Genomic DNA, 16,884 nt, shown 5'->3' on the forward strand with positions numbered 1-16,884 from the left:
ACTCCTTCCTTCTTCTGTTTCCACAAAACTTTTATGCACGTGGTGTAACACTTTACACATTCATTCACAGTGGATGGCTTTGGAGAACTTGTTGAGAGCCTCATTTAGATTAGTCTCTCAGTGCCTAGAACAGTGCCTGGTGCGTACATAATACATGCCCAATGTGTGTCTGTTAAATAAATTAATGAATAACTATATAAGTAAATAAATACAGCAGAACATCATTTGTACACTCCCACAAAGAATGAAAGGTATTTATAAACTCTATAAATATTTAAAATTGCTTTCCTCTTTATGATTGTGGTAACTTGATGAGAATACTATTCTAAACAGATCTTACTGTATCTTCTTTCCATGTATTGAATTGTTTAGTCAAAGGTGATAAGTTTTGGGAGAAGAAGCCATGCCTTTCAAAAAAAGATGAAATTTGACAAAGCCATGCTCTGCCAAAGTGCGTTGAGCAGAATATGAGTTTCCGAGGATGATAATAGCTGTTAAGGAAAAAATGATCTTAGGGCCACATGAAGCTCAAGAAAGCTGGATTAATCAGGTTCTTTCTGTTGTGGGATGTCTCAAAGCTTCGATCTGATATTGCTTAGGAATATTAGAGAAAGGGACACATAACAGTATGCTTCTGCAGCACCGCTTAACACCTACAGTATGAAGTACATAGTGGGTTTTGGTATATTGTTATTTATTTGCTGATGATATTTCAGTGCCTGAAAGCAGGTGAGTGCGTATGTCTGTGGTAAGGGCCTGCTTCTTCACAGCCCTCTCATGTATACCACCTTTGCTCTGCAAAAATGAAGAGGAATATTAAAGGGAATTAAAACATTACTCCTGCCAAAGCAAGCATCAGACATCTCCAGTGGACTATGCAGCACATGACGGTGGTTTTAGAAATAACCTGTCAGCTCCAGTGGCTCTGCAGTAACCTCCCAGGACTCTCCTGTAAGTGCCAGTTCCCTGCACAGTAATTACCAACTCTCTCCTTGGCAGACACACTGGCGTCTCCAAGTAATTTCTAGGGAACTCACACTTTCAAATTTACAAGAGGCAAAGAATCTTCTATTTACCTCAAGAGGTCATCAGGGTATTCAAACTGTACTAAGTAAAGGATGCTATTGATCATAGAAATATGGGGAAGAACTTGAGTTTTTACCTTTGTATTTTTCTCAGTGGGTGAGAGGCTGGGCCACTAGTTTATGGTGCAAAGACTGATGGGGGGATAATTCTCTTCTTCTCAGGGCCTCTTCCCTTTCTTGAGATTTGGAGCAGCAGTAAGCCTGACTTAACTATAGTTAGAAACCCTTTGTTGTCTTCATCTGACACTGGCTAATTGGTACCGATGTCTAAGAAGGAGACGAAAAGGAGATTCGGACTGGTCCAGTTGGAATTCTGACCTATGCCTTTGGTGTTTGTCCTCTAGAGATCTCAGGGAACACGGAGGACATCCCTCTGGTGCGCTGGAGGCAGCAGTGGCTGGAGAATGGCACTCTACTTTTTCACATCCACCACCAAGACGGTGCCCCAAGCCTCCCTGGACAAGACCCAACCGAAGAACCCCAGCGTGAGTCGGCAGAAGAGGAGCTGAGAATCCTCCACATCTCAGTCATGGTAAGAGCAGCACAGCTGTAGCCTCTCAGGCTATGGCTTGTACTTCCTTGACATTAAGAGTCTGGGTGCCATAGACATAGCTCTGTAGGACCCAGCTCCACAGTCTGATCGTTGATCTTGTTAATAAGTACATTTCCCATTTATGGGAAATATCTCCACCTGTGGTGTAAGTAAAAATTGCAGTTACTTCTGTACCACCATTACCCGACTGTTCTAAGAACATGCCTAGACGGGGAGTGACTTCTACAAACCAGAGACGGTGTCAGATGGGGGTAGTGGATTGTCTTAGAAAAGAATTATTCAATTAGATCAGAATATCTTCTAACGGTTTCTCCATAAATGTTTGCTGAGGGACTGAATTGCCAAGCTGCTCACTGATACTGAGCCCTCTTCTCCCAGATGGGAGAAAAATCAGACCTGGCTTTCTCTCCTCTTACAATAAAGGGTGTGCCAATGGATACTTGCCTTTCTCTCTAGCCCATCTCAGAAACATCACCATCAACATCCCTTCTAAGATACCCCTTCTGAAAATTAGAGAATTTTTCCTAAAATTCTAGGAACTTGTGTTTTAGAATCTCACTAGGAAGTAAAGTGCTACAGTGGCAGGCAGGGGTTTTGTTTGGCATTGTTTTGCTCATTGGTGTATCTTCAACACCTAGAATAATGCTTTCACATAGTTAATGCTTAATTATAATTATTTGTGGAATAAATGAATGCATTTCCCAGTAGAAATGGAACATGCCTGATTCACTTGGTATTTTTATTAGTAAAATCGGTACATCACCTGCTCCTGGGGTAGCTTGAAAGCAGGTTGAGACTTGACTGATTATCTGCGGACTATATGTATGGGGGGGATGGGCTCTTTCACTGTTAGGAAATTCAACAGAGTACCAAACGAGGTCTTGATCTAAACTTTAATTAATCTATTAGTCTGGTACCATCACTATGTGCTGTTTAGTTTTGTGTATTAGATTGGGGAAAACTGAGCACATTTTAGATGTATTAAATTTTTCGTTATCTAGATGTTTGGCATGGAAAATATCCCTATAAAATCTCTGATAAAATCTCAGACTGCAAGCTTTCTATTTCTTCCTCAGCCAGTGTCTCCATGAATAACTGACTTGATAGATTACCTGCGTATGCACAGCTGCTCTACTTTGTTTAAACTATGTGGTTGAGAAAAGAGTCCTTGAATAGCAAATAGAAAAACTTCAGTGTCCAGATATGCCAGAAAGTGAGCGGGTAAATCAGATTACTGTGCCTCACATTTACAAATTAATTGAGGTTTATAACATTAGTGTTAGAGTACTTGTACATCCTCAGTCAAAGACCACTGTTTCTTCTCTCAGGGAAGCTTGTCTTCTTCAACGTGGCTTGTAGTTTCCAGATTGTGGTGAGATCGGGCAGACCTGCAGAATCAGCCCTGGCATCGCTTGGGGTGACAGATGCAGGGGTCACATTGTTTTTGTCTTTATCATGTGGTCTGATTGAAAAGAAGGGTACGATGGTGGACTTTCCACCAGCTATCCGCATCCTCCCATCAATGTGGGAGGCGGTTATTGTGATGGATAGTTTTTGTTTTCTTCTGGTCCAAGACCATTTCAAAGGTCCAGTCTTTGTAACACCACAAAAATGTTTAGGGTAAAGAGAACTGTAAAGAGATTCCCAGGAACTAACGTTGGGAGTGGCTGTGTCTGAAAGAAAGACCCTGAGTGTAAGAGGTTAAGGCAGGCGAGGTGTCAGAAGGTGTGTTTAGTGGGGGTTGGGGAAGTGGTGTGAGCATCTGTGGGAGGACAGTCCAAAGATTGTCCTAGTTGCTACACGATATCTTCAGTGTAGCAAGGACCCCATCTTCTGTGCTCAGAATGAGGTGCTCCTCAGAATGAGGTGCTCAGAATGAGGTGCTCCAGAGAAGTGTGTGTGTATGCATGTGTATGTGTGTGCCTGTTTGTGGGCATGGGGGGCTGATCAGGGATGCCAAAGAACGTGAGGAAATAGATGGGGTCCCCAAAACGTAATGACCCTTACAAGAAGCCCTACATTGCTAATGCTTTTTGTTGAGCCCCGCTGGGCAGGAATTAATGGGAAGTGGACACTGAACTGGAAAGAGAACAAAAGTCAGCCTTAAACCTGGGACTCTTTCCTTCATATGCTACTGGTTACCCATGGCAGACCAACTATGATGTTCAGTTTTCCAAATAACATGGGAGAGATTACTCCTTCAGCTTGACTTTAGTTTATTCTATGTTATTTTCAACTAAGCTGGAGGGGGCAGAGGTTCAAAGGGCTTGAGTAAAGGGTAAGGGTGGGCAAGTCTGGTATTTGTCGCTGGCTTGCCCTCTTGGATGTGGATGGGTCCACATCTCCATGAAAAATTCAGGAAAGCCTGTGGCTTCTGCAGGAGCACAGGGCCCCCAAGGTGAACTGAAGATATAAGTACTCCCTCCCATCCTTGCCAAGATGGTGTGGTCAGTGGAGCCTCCTGCCGCCCCTCTTGCCATCCCGCCTACCTCCATTCCTAGTGCATCCACCCTCAGACACTGTCTCTTCTATCCTTTACATTCTATTCTAGAAACAGTTTCAAAGTTTGAAATTTTGTATCTGCCCTCAACTTAGAAATCAAGCCTGAAGGTATCCTGTTTGAAGATGTCGTTCCCAGAGTCTCTGATGGTTTCTTCTTAAGAGACTCAGGGATTGGTAGACTTTATCTGATACACTTTATGCCATATCTTTTGGAAGTAGGTAGGCAGCCATTTGAGTCATCTGGAATGACAACATTGTAAATGTTAGAAGATAGCAAAATCCTTTGACTAGTAATAGTATTGGGCAGCGAAAATGCACTTAAATAAAGTCTTATTACCCAAACCCTGTTAGTTATGAAATAACAATAGCAGGGCTATTTTTCATTAACTATAACAATCAATACTGATGCAGTTTTTAGTTGGATCCAAATAGCATAATTCAAAAAAGAGAAAACTTAAGGTTATCAAAACATGAATATTAAAAAAACAAAAATAAAAAAAACATGAATATACCCAACCATTTCTCTTTTGTTAAGAAAATGTATATTTAAAAGCTTAACTAATAATCCGAAATATTTCTGGTATGTGCGGAGGGAATTAATGGTTCTGTGAACACCTTAAAGTTTACATTTCTTTCATTTTGTATTTACACTTTTCTCATCCATATAGCCTCAGGGCAGAGACTGCGTTTGTTTTTATATTTTGCATTTACTGTGTTTTATTTACACACAAAGTGTCAATATAAGTAATGAGAGAATGAGATATAGAGGAAAACCCTTTTTTTGTATCCTTTTGACATTGTATGGATGAAAATTGGTAAGTTCTCTCTTACACTGTGCCCAGTATATACATACCATCAGCAAAATCGTGGGCTTACAGAAAACCAATACCTCAGCTAGGAACTTGGCAATTTAAAACTTTAAAAAACCTTTTGCTTTTCTTATTTTTCAATCACATCCTAAAATTTTTGAATTATTTTTTCCAAAGAAGTACTATTTCTTCCTTACATAGAATAATTGGATTTCCTTCCTGAAATCTTATATTACTGCTTTGAGGGTCACATGATGTATTTTAACCTCCTGCATGATTCAGATGTGGCTGAAGAGATTTATTTCGAATTTTGCAAGATAATTGACGTTTAAAACTACAAAAGTACACAAGGATTCTCTTTTGCAAACTCTCGAACAAGTGAAAGCAAGATCATCAAATGAAAATCGCTATGTGAGCTTAAACCAGAAGTCAAGGAATTCTTCAGTTATAAGCAGATTTTTTACTCCATTGAAGGTCAAGTTTTAATATGACTTTACATTAGATGGTCAGACTCTGTGTGGATTTAAATTTCCATATTTTCCTTTTGCTAATTTACCATGTGATCTACATTTTTCTTTTTAAAGTACACAAAAGAATTTAATGGTGCATAATATAATTTTAATGGATTATCTACTTATTTCATCATTGTAATTAAAGATGGCAGTGTTAATAGACTTCCTATATGCATATGGGTTGGTTAAGTGTGTATATATATATATATATATATATAAATATTAAAAAATAAAAAAAAAATGTATGTTACGCGGGGCTCTCACTGTTGTGGCCTCTCCCGTTGCGGAGCACAGGCTCCGGACGCGCAGGCTCAGTGGCCATGGCTCACGGGCCCAGCCGCTCCGCAGCATGTGGGATCTTCCTGGACCGGGGCATGAACCCGTGTCCCCTGCATCGGCAGGCAGACTCTCAACCACTGCGCCACCAGGGAAGCCCTGGTTAAGTATATTTTTCACAGCAAGCAGCCTTTCAAAAATGCTTCAGTTTGATATATATGTATATATATTAGTGATAACTAATATATGTTTTATATATATATATATATATATATTAGTGATAGCTCCCATTGGTAGATGATAATATTTTTTGTAGTTCAGCCTTCTTAGGCACAGTTCACAGTTGAGGAAAAAAATAATCTTTGAGCATTTGTCTATCCCTCTGAGAGTTTTAGGAAGATAACTCATCAATGAATCCTGGGTGCTACGCAGGACCACTAGCCCCGGCTGTGTGGAGCCCATTGGCCAGTGTCTGCAGGTTCCTGTGGCCTCCAACTGCTGGCTCCTCAGGGGTCCCCAGGCTCCTCATTGCTGGGAGCCCCAGGTGAGCCCATGGCGCATAGTTTTCTTTGGGGAGAAAAAATGTAGGAAACAAGGTTCGGGATGTTCCATTCTGGGGAGGTCACACTTGGGGCTGAGTTAGTGCAAAGCCCACAGAACACACGTATGGGGGACCCTAAGATTGTGCTTCCAGAACTGCAGACAACTTTGTGCCCCGGGACCCATCCTTGCTCTTACTTGAGCATCCTTACTCAAGTTCAGTTCAGCTGCCGAAGCGTCACATATTACTTGCTTGAAGCTGTCTTCATCTCACTCCTAAAGCTCAGCCATTTCTAGGGCAGAGAAGAGCAGTTCTAAGCATGTTCATTGCTATGTGCCACCAAGACTGTCTGGTACTTATTAGGTGTACGTGGGCATAGGAGAGAGGGCTAGATGCTTTTTCTTTCAGTACCTTTTACCTTCAACAAATCTGTTACAAAAATTTTTTTAGCAAATTCATTCATCAGAATCACTTTTTCTGTACCTTTGGAAGGTACAGAAAGACAGGTCCTGATTCAGTCCGAGGAGCTTATCTAGGAACTCAAGCCATCCATCATGGGACTAGATTGCCCTATTGGCCATACTGTCCACCTACCAAAGCCATCTTTGTGTTCTTGGCCTTCCATGAGGAAAATGGGTGGGCAGTTCCTAAAATAGCAAGACCCCTAAAAACAAAACCCCTTTGTTCTTGGGTTGTCTCTGACTGTCTGAAGTGCGACAGACTGGAGATGCCAGGGTCCGTTTGAGGGCTATTCCAAGTACTGAGGGAGAGTTGGCTTGCAAACCTCCTCTATCTGGCACCGTGGTTTGGTTGTGCATCTCTTGTCGACATGCATTAGGTGCAGGTACATGTGAATCCATTAGCCATTTCAATTGATCAGCTATTCCATCTTGCTGGCTGCCCTCCCCTATTCCTGTAGAGTGGGAACTGGGGTGTAGTGGAAGGAAACACTGCATTTAGTTGGAAGGTGGTCTTCAGATCTGGCTTTACCACTTTATGTAATCTGCTGTCCTTTTGGGAAGCTTCATTACCTCATCTGTGAGATGAATGCATTGGTTAGGCTTTTTAGCTTTAAAGAATGGAGATCTACTCAGACCCTCTTTGTAATGGAGTTTTACTATAGAAATTCATATGGAGGTAAGGGAGACAGAAATCCTCTGATTTAAAAAAAAAATCTAAAAAGCAGAATTTCACGAAGCCTGGAACAGGTAGGTTGTGCAGGATCCAAGTCATCTTGTCAGCCCCCAGCCTCAGCACTGTGTGGTTTGGCTTTTTGCACCTGTTACTGTTACTTTTGTGGCCATAATGAGAAACTTTGTCCAGTCTACTCTGTAAATGTTTTCCCCATTTTGCCACTTTTATAAAATGTTTGTACTATCCATTCACTCGTCAAGTCACCTCACTTATGACCCCACCTGACTGCTCTCAGCTTTACAAGGTTTCCAGTTTTGTTCCTGCGGCTGCCAGCTTCCCTACTTCCCCCCCACCCTTTTTCTAACTCAGGGAATGGACCTCACTAGTTACCATAGTTGGACCTCACTAGTTACCATAGTTCCTGTATGTTACCATAGTTGGACCTCACTAGTTACCATAGTTGGACCTCACTAGTTACCATAGTTCCTGTATGTTCAGAGACTTTCCTATCAAATTATCCCATAGGTAGATGTAACCTTAACCAGCCTTCTTCTGTTGGCTATAGTTATGGGAAGGTTGGCTTAGGTGACACAGAAAATGGTCACTCCTGCTCCAGGGACAGCTTGGAATCACTTCCTTTAGTAGAGGCTGCTAAGTCATGAGTCCATGATTCACTTGTTTGATACAGTGGGCAACTACAAGCTAACTTGTAGAGGTGTTAGGAGGATCGAAAGATTTCATCACCACCATCACATCATCATCACAGTCTTAATTTTGCACTTACTATGTACTTCCTATCTAAGTACTTTCAATATACATTAGCTTATTTTTTATTCGTATCACAACAGCATGAGGTAGAGTTTGTTATTATCTCATTTTACAAACGAAGGGACTGAGGGCCAGACAAGCTAAGAAACTTACCTGAAGTCAAACAACCCTAAAGGTGCAGAGCCAGGATTTGAATTGAGGCAGTTGTCAGAGTCTATATACTCTAAGAAGCAACCAGCTCATATCCTAGCCCATAGTGAGCGCCCAAGATATATTTATTACATGTCCTTTTACCGGCTTTGGTTGTTTTGTCAACTTTTGTCTGCTGAGACTCAACTGACGTGTGTCCCCACTGTTACTTCAAAGCCACTAACTCTTTGAGCACTAGGACCCACAACCAAGGTGGCATGCAGATCTGTCTTTCTGTGGCTACACCAGGAAGCTAACCCCAGAATTTGAGAGTCTATTCGGCTCAGCTGACCCCACCTACTAACCTTGGCTGCAACCACTCTGCCTCACAGCTGACAGCGGGTTGATTGGCAGAGAAGGGAGGAGGGAAGTTGGGGACTTCCAACTCTAAAATTGTGAAAGTCATGTAACAGTAAACTTAGGCTTCTTCATATACATACTTTCACACTTTTGCAGTAAATTTCTAGAAACCAAAAAAGCATTTTAAAAACATTGTTGACCTATCATTGATTTTAAAAAATCATTGACTCATTCATTCATTTAGTTATTGATTCTTTCATTCAATGATATGTCAGGCTTCAGGTACTTTTTTAACTATTAAGGAGATAGAAAACTAATAAGACAAGATTCTGCTTTCAAGGAACATTCAATCATATTATTAACACTTAACGTTTGAGGATGGCCTTTGGCAGAACTGAGTGTCAGGCGGTTCCCTGTTCCATTCCATTCTTTGTGTCCTCTTTACAATTCTATTCTTCTCTTTCCTGAAGCTCCTAGAGGCCTTCAGTTACCCCCATTTCTCCAGACAGCAAGGAAAATAGCTAAGAGGCCAAATTTTCACAAGGATGCTAATGTCTTTTAACAACTTGATGTAATATTCTGTTCAGCAATTTAGCTCACTTGATATAGATGCCAACAATTTACTTTTAAGTACTTAGTTCCAAAAATCCCTGAAGATCTTTTTGAAATAAAGAGTCATAATCTCTGTGGGGTTTAAATCAATATTAGGAACTGGTAATATTCATAGTAATGAAGCTATCTGTTCACTCGCTGTGTCCCAGACAACGTATGGGATTATTTTCATGAATAATTTCAATCAATTTCCATAGCAGCTTTGTGAAATAGTATTAAATCTCCCATTTTTCGGATGTGAACACTGAGACGTAGAGAAAGTAAATCACAGACCGAATTTCACATAGGTGGAGCCAGGATTCCAGGCAAGTATATCTGACTTCAGATTTCACTCTGCTGTAAGACTGCAGCTTGGTGGCATGAGGGTTGGCTGGCTTCTCCAGTTTTGTAGGCTGCGGAACAAATGTGCTTCTTCTGGCTAGCACAGCAGAAACCCTTTGGTTGATGAAGGTTAGGAGGGCACATAGAGAAATGGGCAAGATACTGTCATGGTGGAGTCTCTGAGTCACTTCAAAAACTGAAGAGCTAGACTGGGCAGCAGGATCAAGCATTACAGAAGCCTGGGGTTGGATCTGAGCAGAGGTCATTGAGAAGCCAAGAAGCCACTGGATACTATAAGTTCTATGGGATAGTGCTTTAGTTCTATGGTCTAGCTATGGTAGTTTATAGCAGTGGCTTTGCTATCAGAGAGACCAAATTAAATCCTCATTCTGCCACTTACTAGACTTTCTAGTGGCTTTGGAAGAATTGCTCAGTCTGTCTAAACTCACTTTTCTTATCTGTAAAATGGGAATGATAATAGATTCTACCTCATAGGGCTGTTACGCTGATTAAATGAGGTGATTCTTATTAAGCACTTCCTACAGTGCCTGGCCCGTGGGAGGTGCCTAGTAAATATTGCCTAGGTAAACTCTTGGGGTGCCATGTAAGCTGGATGTAACAATTTCTGTGTGCAGTGTGTTACCCAGGGGCCCGCTATCTTAGGGAGCCAGGAAAGCAGGTGGGATCATAGCAACATCTTACAGGAGTCCTAGAGGGGTTTTGCTCAGGGAAAAGACTGAGGCAATTAGGGACATCAGGGTCACAGAAGGTGCCCATTACAAAGCTGGGATGTGGTCATGGACATCCAGGGCATTGTTAAGTCACTTTTATTGTTTAACAGGGTTTCATAGCAGCTATCCTGTGGTTTAGGATGGTAATCTCAGCTCCAAACTTCCCTGGAAGAACTTCATTAATTAACTAATTTTTTTTATCAAACCAAATGACGTCATTATGGGAATTCCTTTTCTGCCCAGGTATCCACAGATACAAAGATTGTTATTACATTCACAAGAGAAAAAAGAAGGCATATAATGATGGGTGATATTCAGGGTCAGCATTGGTGGACAAACTCAGATTCTTATTCTTAATGCTGTTATATTTCCTCCAGATCATGCTGTCTTCTCTCACCTTCTGCCCCTCCCTAAAGCTTTGGGATTCTCTCACAGACCTGAAGTTTGTCCTTAAATATGACCTCAAACCCACACCCATGGGCCTTGGTTGGAGGCAAACTAGATTTAGGTAGAGTAGATCGAGCTAGCTGGGCCCACAGAGAGACCTCTAGCATGGACAATGGCAGGAGATTAGGCCAAGGATCTGTAAAGGGCCAAATGGTAAACATTTTCAGCTTTGCAGCCCATTTAAGCTTTGTTGCAACTATCTAACTCTTGCCATTATAGTGCCAAAGCAGCCATACACAGTGTATGAATGCATGGATGTGGCTGTGTTCCATAAAACTTTATTTATAAAAACAGACAGTGGGCCACATTTAGCCTAGAGGCCATAGTTTAGTGACCCTGATCTAGTACATTCTCCTCATTTTGTCGACAGAGCCCAAACAGAGACTAGACTCTAACAACTCGGTAGAAGTTATAGGGTTCTATTTGCAATGTAAAAGATAATAGTTTGCTAGTTTTTGTTAGACTCCCATAGATTGATTATAATTGTCACCTAAGGAAGGCACTGATAAAGACTGTTCTTGCTAAAATTCAAGGCATATGGTATTTACAAGTTCAGGTGAAACGCACTCACATTAACCTCTCTTGAGAGGTATTGATGGGTTTAGTGAAGACAAACGTTGATGAAAACAAAAATGTGCTTAGACTTGACAAAAGAAATATAAACAGGATACCTATTAGCAGACATGCTGTCTTCTCTTCCCTGTGGCTCCTGCTTGGTTTCAACGTTGCCATACACAGTAGACTTATATGAAATGCCTGTTCGTGTTAGAATATCTCCTTAAAGTAAAATATATAAATGTACATGCGGGCATGGAAGTAGAATTGTGCTTCCAGACACATCACCATCAAGTTGGTGACACGGAAGGACTTTACGAGTTGGTGGTGGCTTTCTGCCTTGCTGAGGAGGCTGAGGGTGGACAAAGCATTTTAAGACCTCGTCTCATAAAATCAGCTGTGACTCTTTCAAGTATCAGCTCAAGTTTATTCAAAGTCTTGCCTACGTGAGAGGCTGATGTCAGGAGCCCTCCTCAATGTTGCATAGGGGCCCCCACGGTACATCTGGGGCGGTTGGGAGCCTCTTAATACTGCCCTGCTATTTATGAATTCTCCTGACACCTCTATCACTGCTGCTGACGTCCATAAATAGCAACAGAGATGAGTCAAGGAGCCTTCTAACTTGGGATGAATCAGATGCTCTGTTGATACATTGGACTGTGCCTGACAGTACAAGTGCTTCATGGAACAGTATCTGGAGCCTTCTGGGCTCTGGCTCCCAGTCCCACAGTTTGCTTAACGTGAACCTAAGGTGACTTCTGCTGCTCCAGCACCATAAAGAAGGCAGAGCTGTATGAGATCCCTACAGGAGATCTGATACCAAATGTTTATGAAAGGATTCAACCTTTTGTTTTCTCCCTCCTTCTCTCTTGTCTGAGGAAAAGATGGAAGGCTTTGGGATTAAGACACAGAAGTATTTTGGATTTATGAGTGAACATGTCAGGATTTGGCATTTATGGGCCTTAGACACATTACTACAGAGTGAGGTAAGTTGCCACACAGAACAAACTCAGACGTGCTCTGCATCCCAGCAGTGACGTTAAAGCATGTCTCTTTCATTCTCTATTTATTCCCGAAATTTCATGGAGTCTATACATCCAGGTCACGATCCTCAGGCTTTCCGCTGGCTGTGTCAGTCCCCAGCCCCACTCGCCTCTGCTGATCAGCGAGAGCAGCCCCAGCATCTAAGGCCTCCAGCCTCTCCAGGTCACAATCGCCTTCCTGTGACTCCACCTGGAGTTGGGATGGGGCAGCATCCACATGTCCCAGCCAGGGCTTCCATGGCAGAGTGGTGCAGGCTGAGAGCCTAGCTGTACTCATACAGACTGTGTTTCCTTTTTCTCTCCTCAACAGTGATTAAAGCTCGGTCGAGGAGACGAGCAGCCTCATGTTGGATAAGACCACTGAATTAGAAGTCAGGAGGCGTTCACTATAGTTCTTTTCCCCAGAAGAGTCTGTGAAACCTTAGGCAAGCTCCTTCACCGTCCTGAGCCGCAGTTTTCTTATCTGTATGTGAATGTTTTCAAAACTTTAGGCATTCAGGTTTTTTGCCAAATTTTTATACAATCTGTGTTAGTGTTTTCAGAATATTTTTATTTAAATTGACTGTCTTTTTCAGTTTGAAGTTATTTTAGCTTTATCTCAGATGAAAATGCCAACAAAATCATAGGTTTGAAGTAATAGTTAATTATTTCCATATAGGTTAGGAAAAATAAAATTTTATGAAGTAAATAAAAATGTTTCATACTTTTACCAGCCATTAGCATGCCATCGACCAGGAGCACTGGGTGGGCTGTGTGTACTCTGCCTCGGGAATCCCAGCCTAGATGCCCTTCAGGATGCCTCCAGATCTCACTTCCTAGGAATGTGACAATGAAGGACAGATGGGACACTAACAATCCCTGGTTAAAACAGACCTGAGGGTAATATATCGAGGAACTTGATTCCATCCCCTGCAGCAACTCTGCTCTTCTTTTTTCTATTTATGAGCATGAGATGATGGTCTGTGGGGAAAAGGGTGGGCTTCTGTGCCTATAGGTTGGGTTGATGGTGGCAGTTCTGCCCTGGGAGGGATCTGTCACTTCCCACGGCGCTGATCTGTTGGAAGGAGTTTGGTGGCTGTGAGCCCTTGCCTGTGGCCCACTGGGATCTCTCTGCAGGCACTTGAGATTTTGCTGAACTGCTGGCCCAGGGCCCCTGTGCTCAGCCAGCTCTGCTTTTCACAGTCCCCAGGGAGTCTCCCTACACATGTCCCCACCTTTGCTGGCAGGAAGTGCTCCAGGATGGAGTGGCCTCCGGACCACGTGAGGGATCAGGTCATAGGAAGGGCCCACAACCTCCAGCTTGGGGGGCTTGGTAAGGGGAAATGTCCCACAGAGCACTGTGGAATCACCTCTGGAGGACTTTGGGTGCTCTAAGAAGAGGATGTTTATCCTCCTACCTAAAATGCCTTCAGCGAAGCCAGAGGTGGCGTGATTCCTGGCAAGCACAGATGAGCCAGTGTTTTGTTTTGTTTTTTTTAATTAATTAATTTATTTATTTTTGGCTGCATGGGGTCTCCGTTGCTGCCCCGCGGGCTCTCTCTAGCTGCGGCGAGCATGGGCCACTCCTCGTTCTGGTGCGATAGCTTCTCATTGCGGCGGTCTCTCCCATTGTGGAGCACGGGCCCCAGGCGCGCGGGCCTCAGCAGCCGCGGCTTGTGGGCTCTAGAGCGCAGGCTCAGTAGTTGTGGCGCACAGGCTTAGTTGCTTCGCGGCATGTGGGATCCTCCCAGACCACGGATCAAACCCGTGTCCCCTGCATTGGCAGGTGGATTCCCAACCACTGCACCACCAGGGAAGTCCCCTGAGCCAGTGGTTTTATATTTCTTCCTCACCTGACTGCTTCAGTTGCCCTGTGTGCTCTGTTCTCAGGACAGCAGTTAGGAGGAGAAGTCTGTTTTAGAAGGAAAACTCCTGACAGGATAATGAACTCTGCCTTGCCGACTAACAGTGAAGGCACTTAACAGGGCACCTTCCCCTCCTGGTGGGTCCCGCTGGTTCTCGGCACAGCACTCGACAAGGACAAGGCAACGCCAGACTTCCATCAGGAACCAGGAATGCGAGGTCCTCTCTGAGGCACTGGACATTCAGCTGCTTTCCTCTTCCTCGCTTCCCTCTCCTACATGCTTTTTGTGAGTTCCTTTGCCTCTTTGCTCAAGTTTGGATTCGATGTTCATTTTTGCCTAGTTTTATCTAATGGAAAAAGTTAGAGTGGGAAGTGGGCTGTGTAACTATTTCTGTGAGCACATTCAAAGGGCTATTTCTACATCCAGACATTTTTCACCAGCATTCATGCTACATGCTGCCTTACCCAGAAAATATCATTTCAGCTCACTAGGGTTGCAGAGGAGAAAGACCGTTATTTCACTTACGAATCATCCACACAGATAGTGCATTTTATTATCTGGGAACAGAAGGATCTCAGTCTTCCTATTCATTCTTTTGCCCAGGATCCCCCTTTCTGCACTCTCCTGTTCAGTGTCCCTGTACCTGTCATGGCCATGGCATTGTCCCTTGTGCCTTCCACTCCTCTCCCTGTGTATGTGTTCAAATCCTACCTATCTTTTACGTCCTCCCTCAAACATCTCCCCCTGGCCGCCTTCCCCAATCTCTCCACCAGAGACCATGCCTTCTTCTTGGTTTCCTATGGCCAGGCCATCAGGGAAGATTTCTCTGAGCCTCTCTCATGGCTGGTATCTATTTCTACCCAGTGTGTTAGTATTTTGATGAGTCTTTTCTTCTCTACTAGGTTCCTAAATGGCAGGATCTGGTCTAAGTCTGATTCATCTTTATATTTCTTACAGCTACCAGCACAGCGCTTCACACAAGAAACATCCCCAGTTGGTGTTTGTGGAATGAATATTATTTGTTTGTATCATGTTTTTTCCCCCTTGGTCCTTACATCTGTCTCTTTCTCCAGCCCTGGCTTCTCTCCCTCAAGCTTCTGACTTACAGATCTATCTGTCTGGATGTCCCACGTGCACTCCGAACAACACAGAACAGATGAAAGGTATCATCTATCTTCCCCACCACCCTCTCCACTTCCTGTGTTCTCTCCTCGCTTGGTGCGAGGACCATCAGCATTGTTACCCAGGTCAGATCCCCTTTCCTCCCTCTCTGTCCTCATTCAGTCCAGCACCAAGCTCTGCTCATTTGATTTTCTGAAAGTCTCTAGAATCCCTCTCTTCCTTCCCTCCCCACCACCACTGCTGATGCAGGCCCCCATCACCTCTCAGCTGACTGCTGCATGGGTTTTCCACCTGTTCATGCTGCCTTCTGATAGCATCCCCTCAAAACTCCCCTCTCACTACCACCAGGCTGTTCCTAGTAAAATCCAGCTTCGACAATGTCACCTTCCTGGTAAAATGCCTTGAGTAGTTCCTCACTCTGAAGGGTAAATTCCAAGATGTTGAACCTCTCATGATCTGACCCTTCTCTTCCATCACTCCTTAGTGTCCACTCTCCATTCTAGGCACACTGACCAGCTCAGTCATCTTTCCTGGACCTCCCTTGCTATTTAGTTCATCTGTGATTTCACTAGTGCCATACTTTTGGTGTAAAATGTCTTTTGTCTCCTCCGAGTGGGGTCGCTTTTAATGCCTCTTTAAAATTAGTCCATAGGGCTTCCCTGGTGGCACAGTGGTTGAGAGTCCGCCTGCCGATGCAGGCGACGCGGGTTCGTGCCCCGGTCTGGGAAGATCCCACATGCTGCAGAGCGGCTGGGCCCGTGAGCCATGGCCGCTGAGCCTGCGCGTCCGGAGCCTGTGCTCCGCAACGGGAGAGGCCACAACAGTGAGAGGCCCGCGTACTGCAAAAAAAAAAAAAAATAAGTCCATGACTTTGCCTAGGAGGCATCCCTGGGCCCCTTCCCTCTAGGGTGGGTGCCTGCCAGTGCACACTCTGGTGCATATTCCTGCCCTAGCCCTCATCCCTGCAGGAGCCTGCCTTCACTGAGTGTGATCTCCTAGCTAGGAGGGATCGTGTATCTCTGTATCCCAGCCAAGGGCCTGGCCGAAAGAGACTCTGGGAATGAACAGACGACCCTGTGAGGAAGTCTGCCACCATAGAAAGCTGAGGCTCAAAGAGGCCAAAGGGCCGAATGATTGGTGAGTGGCACTGCTGGGACTAGGGCCCAAGTGCTCAGTCAGGGCCGCTTCCTCTGTGTTGCAAGGCCTTTGGTGGAATGTTCTGCTCAGGGCTCCTCTCTGGTCGTTGGGGTCCCTTTCTCTCCGCTAAACCCTCACCTCTCTTCCTCTCTCTGCATAGTCGTGGAAAGGAACTTAGGGAAGACTGACACACGCACCAGAGCTGGCCGGGTCACAAGGCCATCTCTCTATATATATCTATATTAAAATTTGGTTTAATTGACACTAAGCAAAATCACTGTGAAAGATCTTCAGAGTGAGAACTTCAGCAGTGAGTGTATTACATGGCATGACATGAGGACCGAGGTGGTACCACCTGGTGTTATACAATGAAGAGGCCTCTCCCAGGACCTACAGACTCGAC

General features: G+C 43.9%; 1 protein-coding gene across 3 annotated transcripts in view; it reads left to right on the plus strand.

Annotated features, from left to right (window-relative positions):
* Positions 1-16,884, plus strand: part of ASTN1 (astrotactin 1) — a 332,481-nt gene that overhangs the window by 121,705 nt on the left and 193,892 nt on the right. For all 3 annotated transcript variants that reach the window (XM_027086238.1, XM_027086239.1, XM_027086237.1), the window contains exon 2: positions 1,430-1,617. In XM_027086238.1, the coding sequence (XP_026942039.1) occupies positions 1,430-1,617 (188 nt within the window). The remainder of the gene's footprint in view (positions 1-1,429; positions 1,618-16,884) is intronic.

The sequence above is a fragment of the Aethalodelphis obliquidens genome, unplaced genomic scaffold (genome assembly GCF_003676395.1).
Source record: "Aethalodelphis obliquidens isolate GAN/ISIS:26980383/991018 unplaced genomic scaffold, ASM367639v1 scaffold55, whole genome shotgun sequence".
Taxonomy (NCBI): Eukaryota; Metazoa; Chordata; class Mammalia; order Artiodactyla; family Delphinidae; genus Aethalodelphis; species Aethalodelphis obliquidens.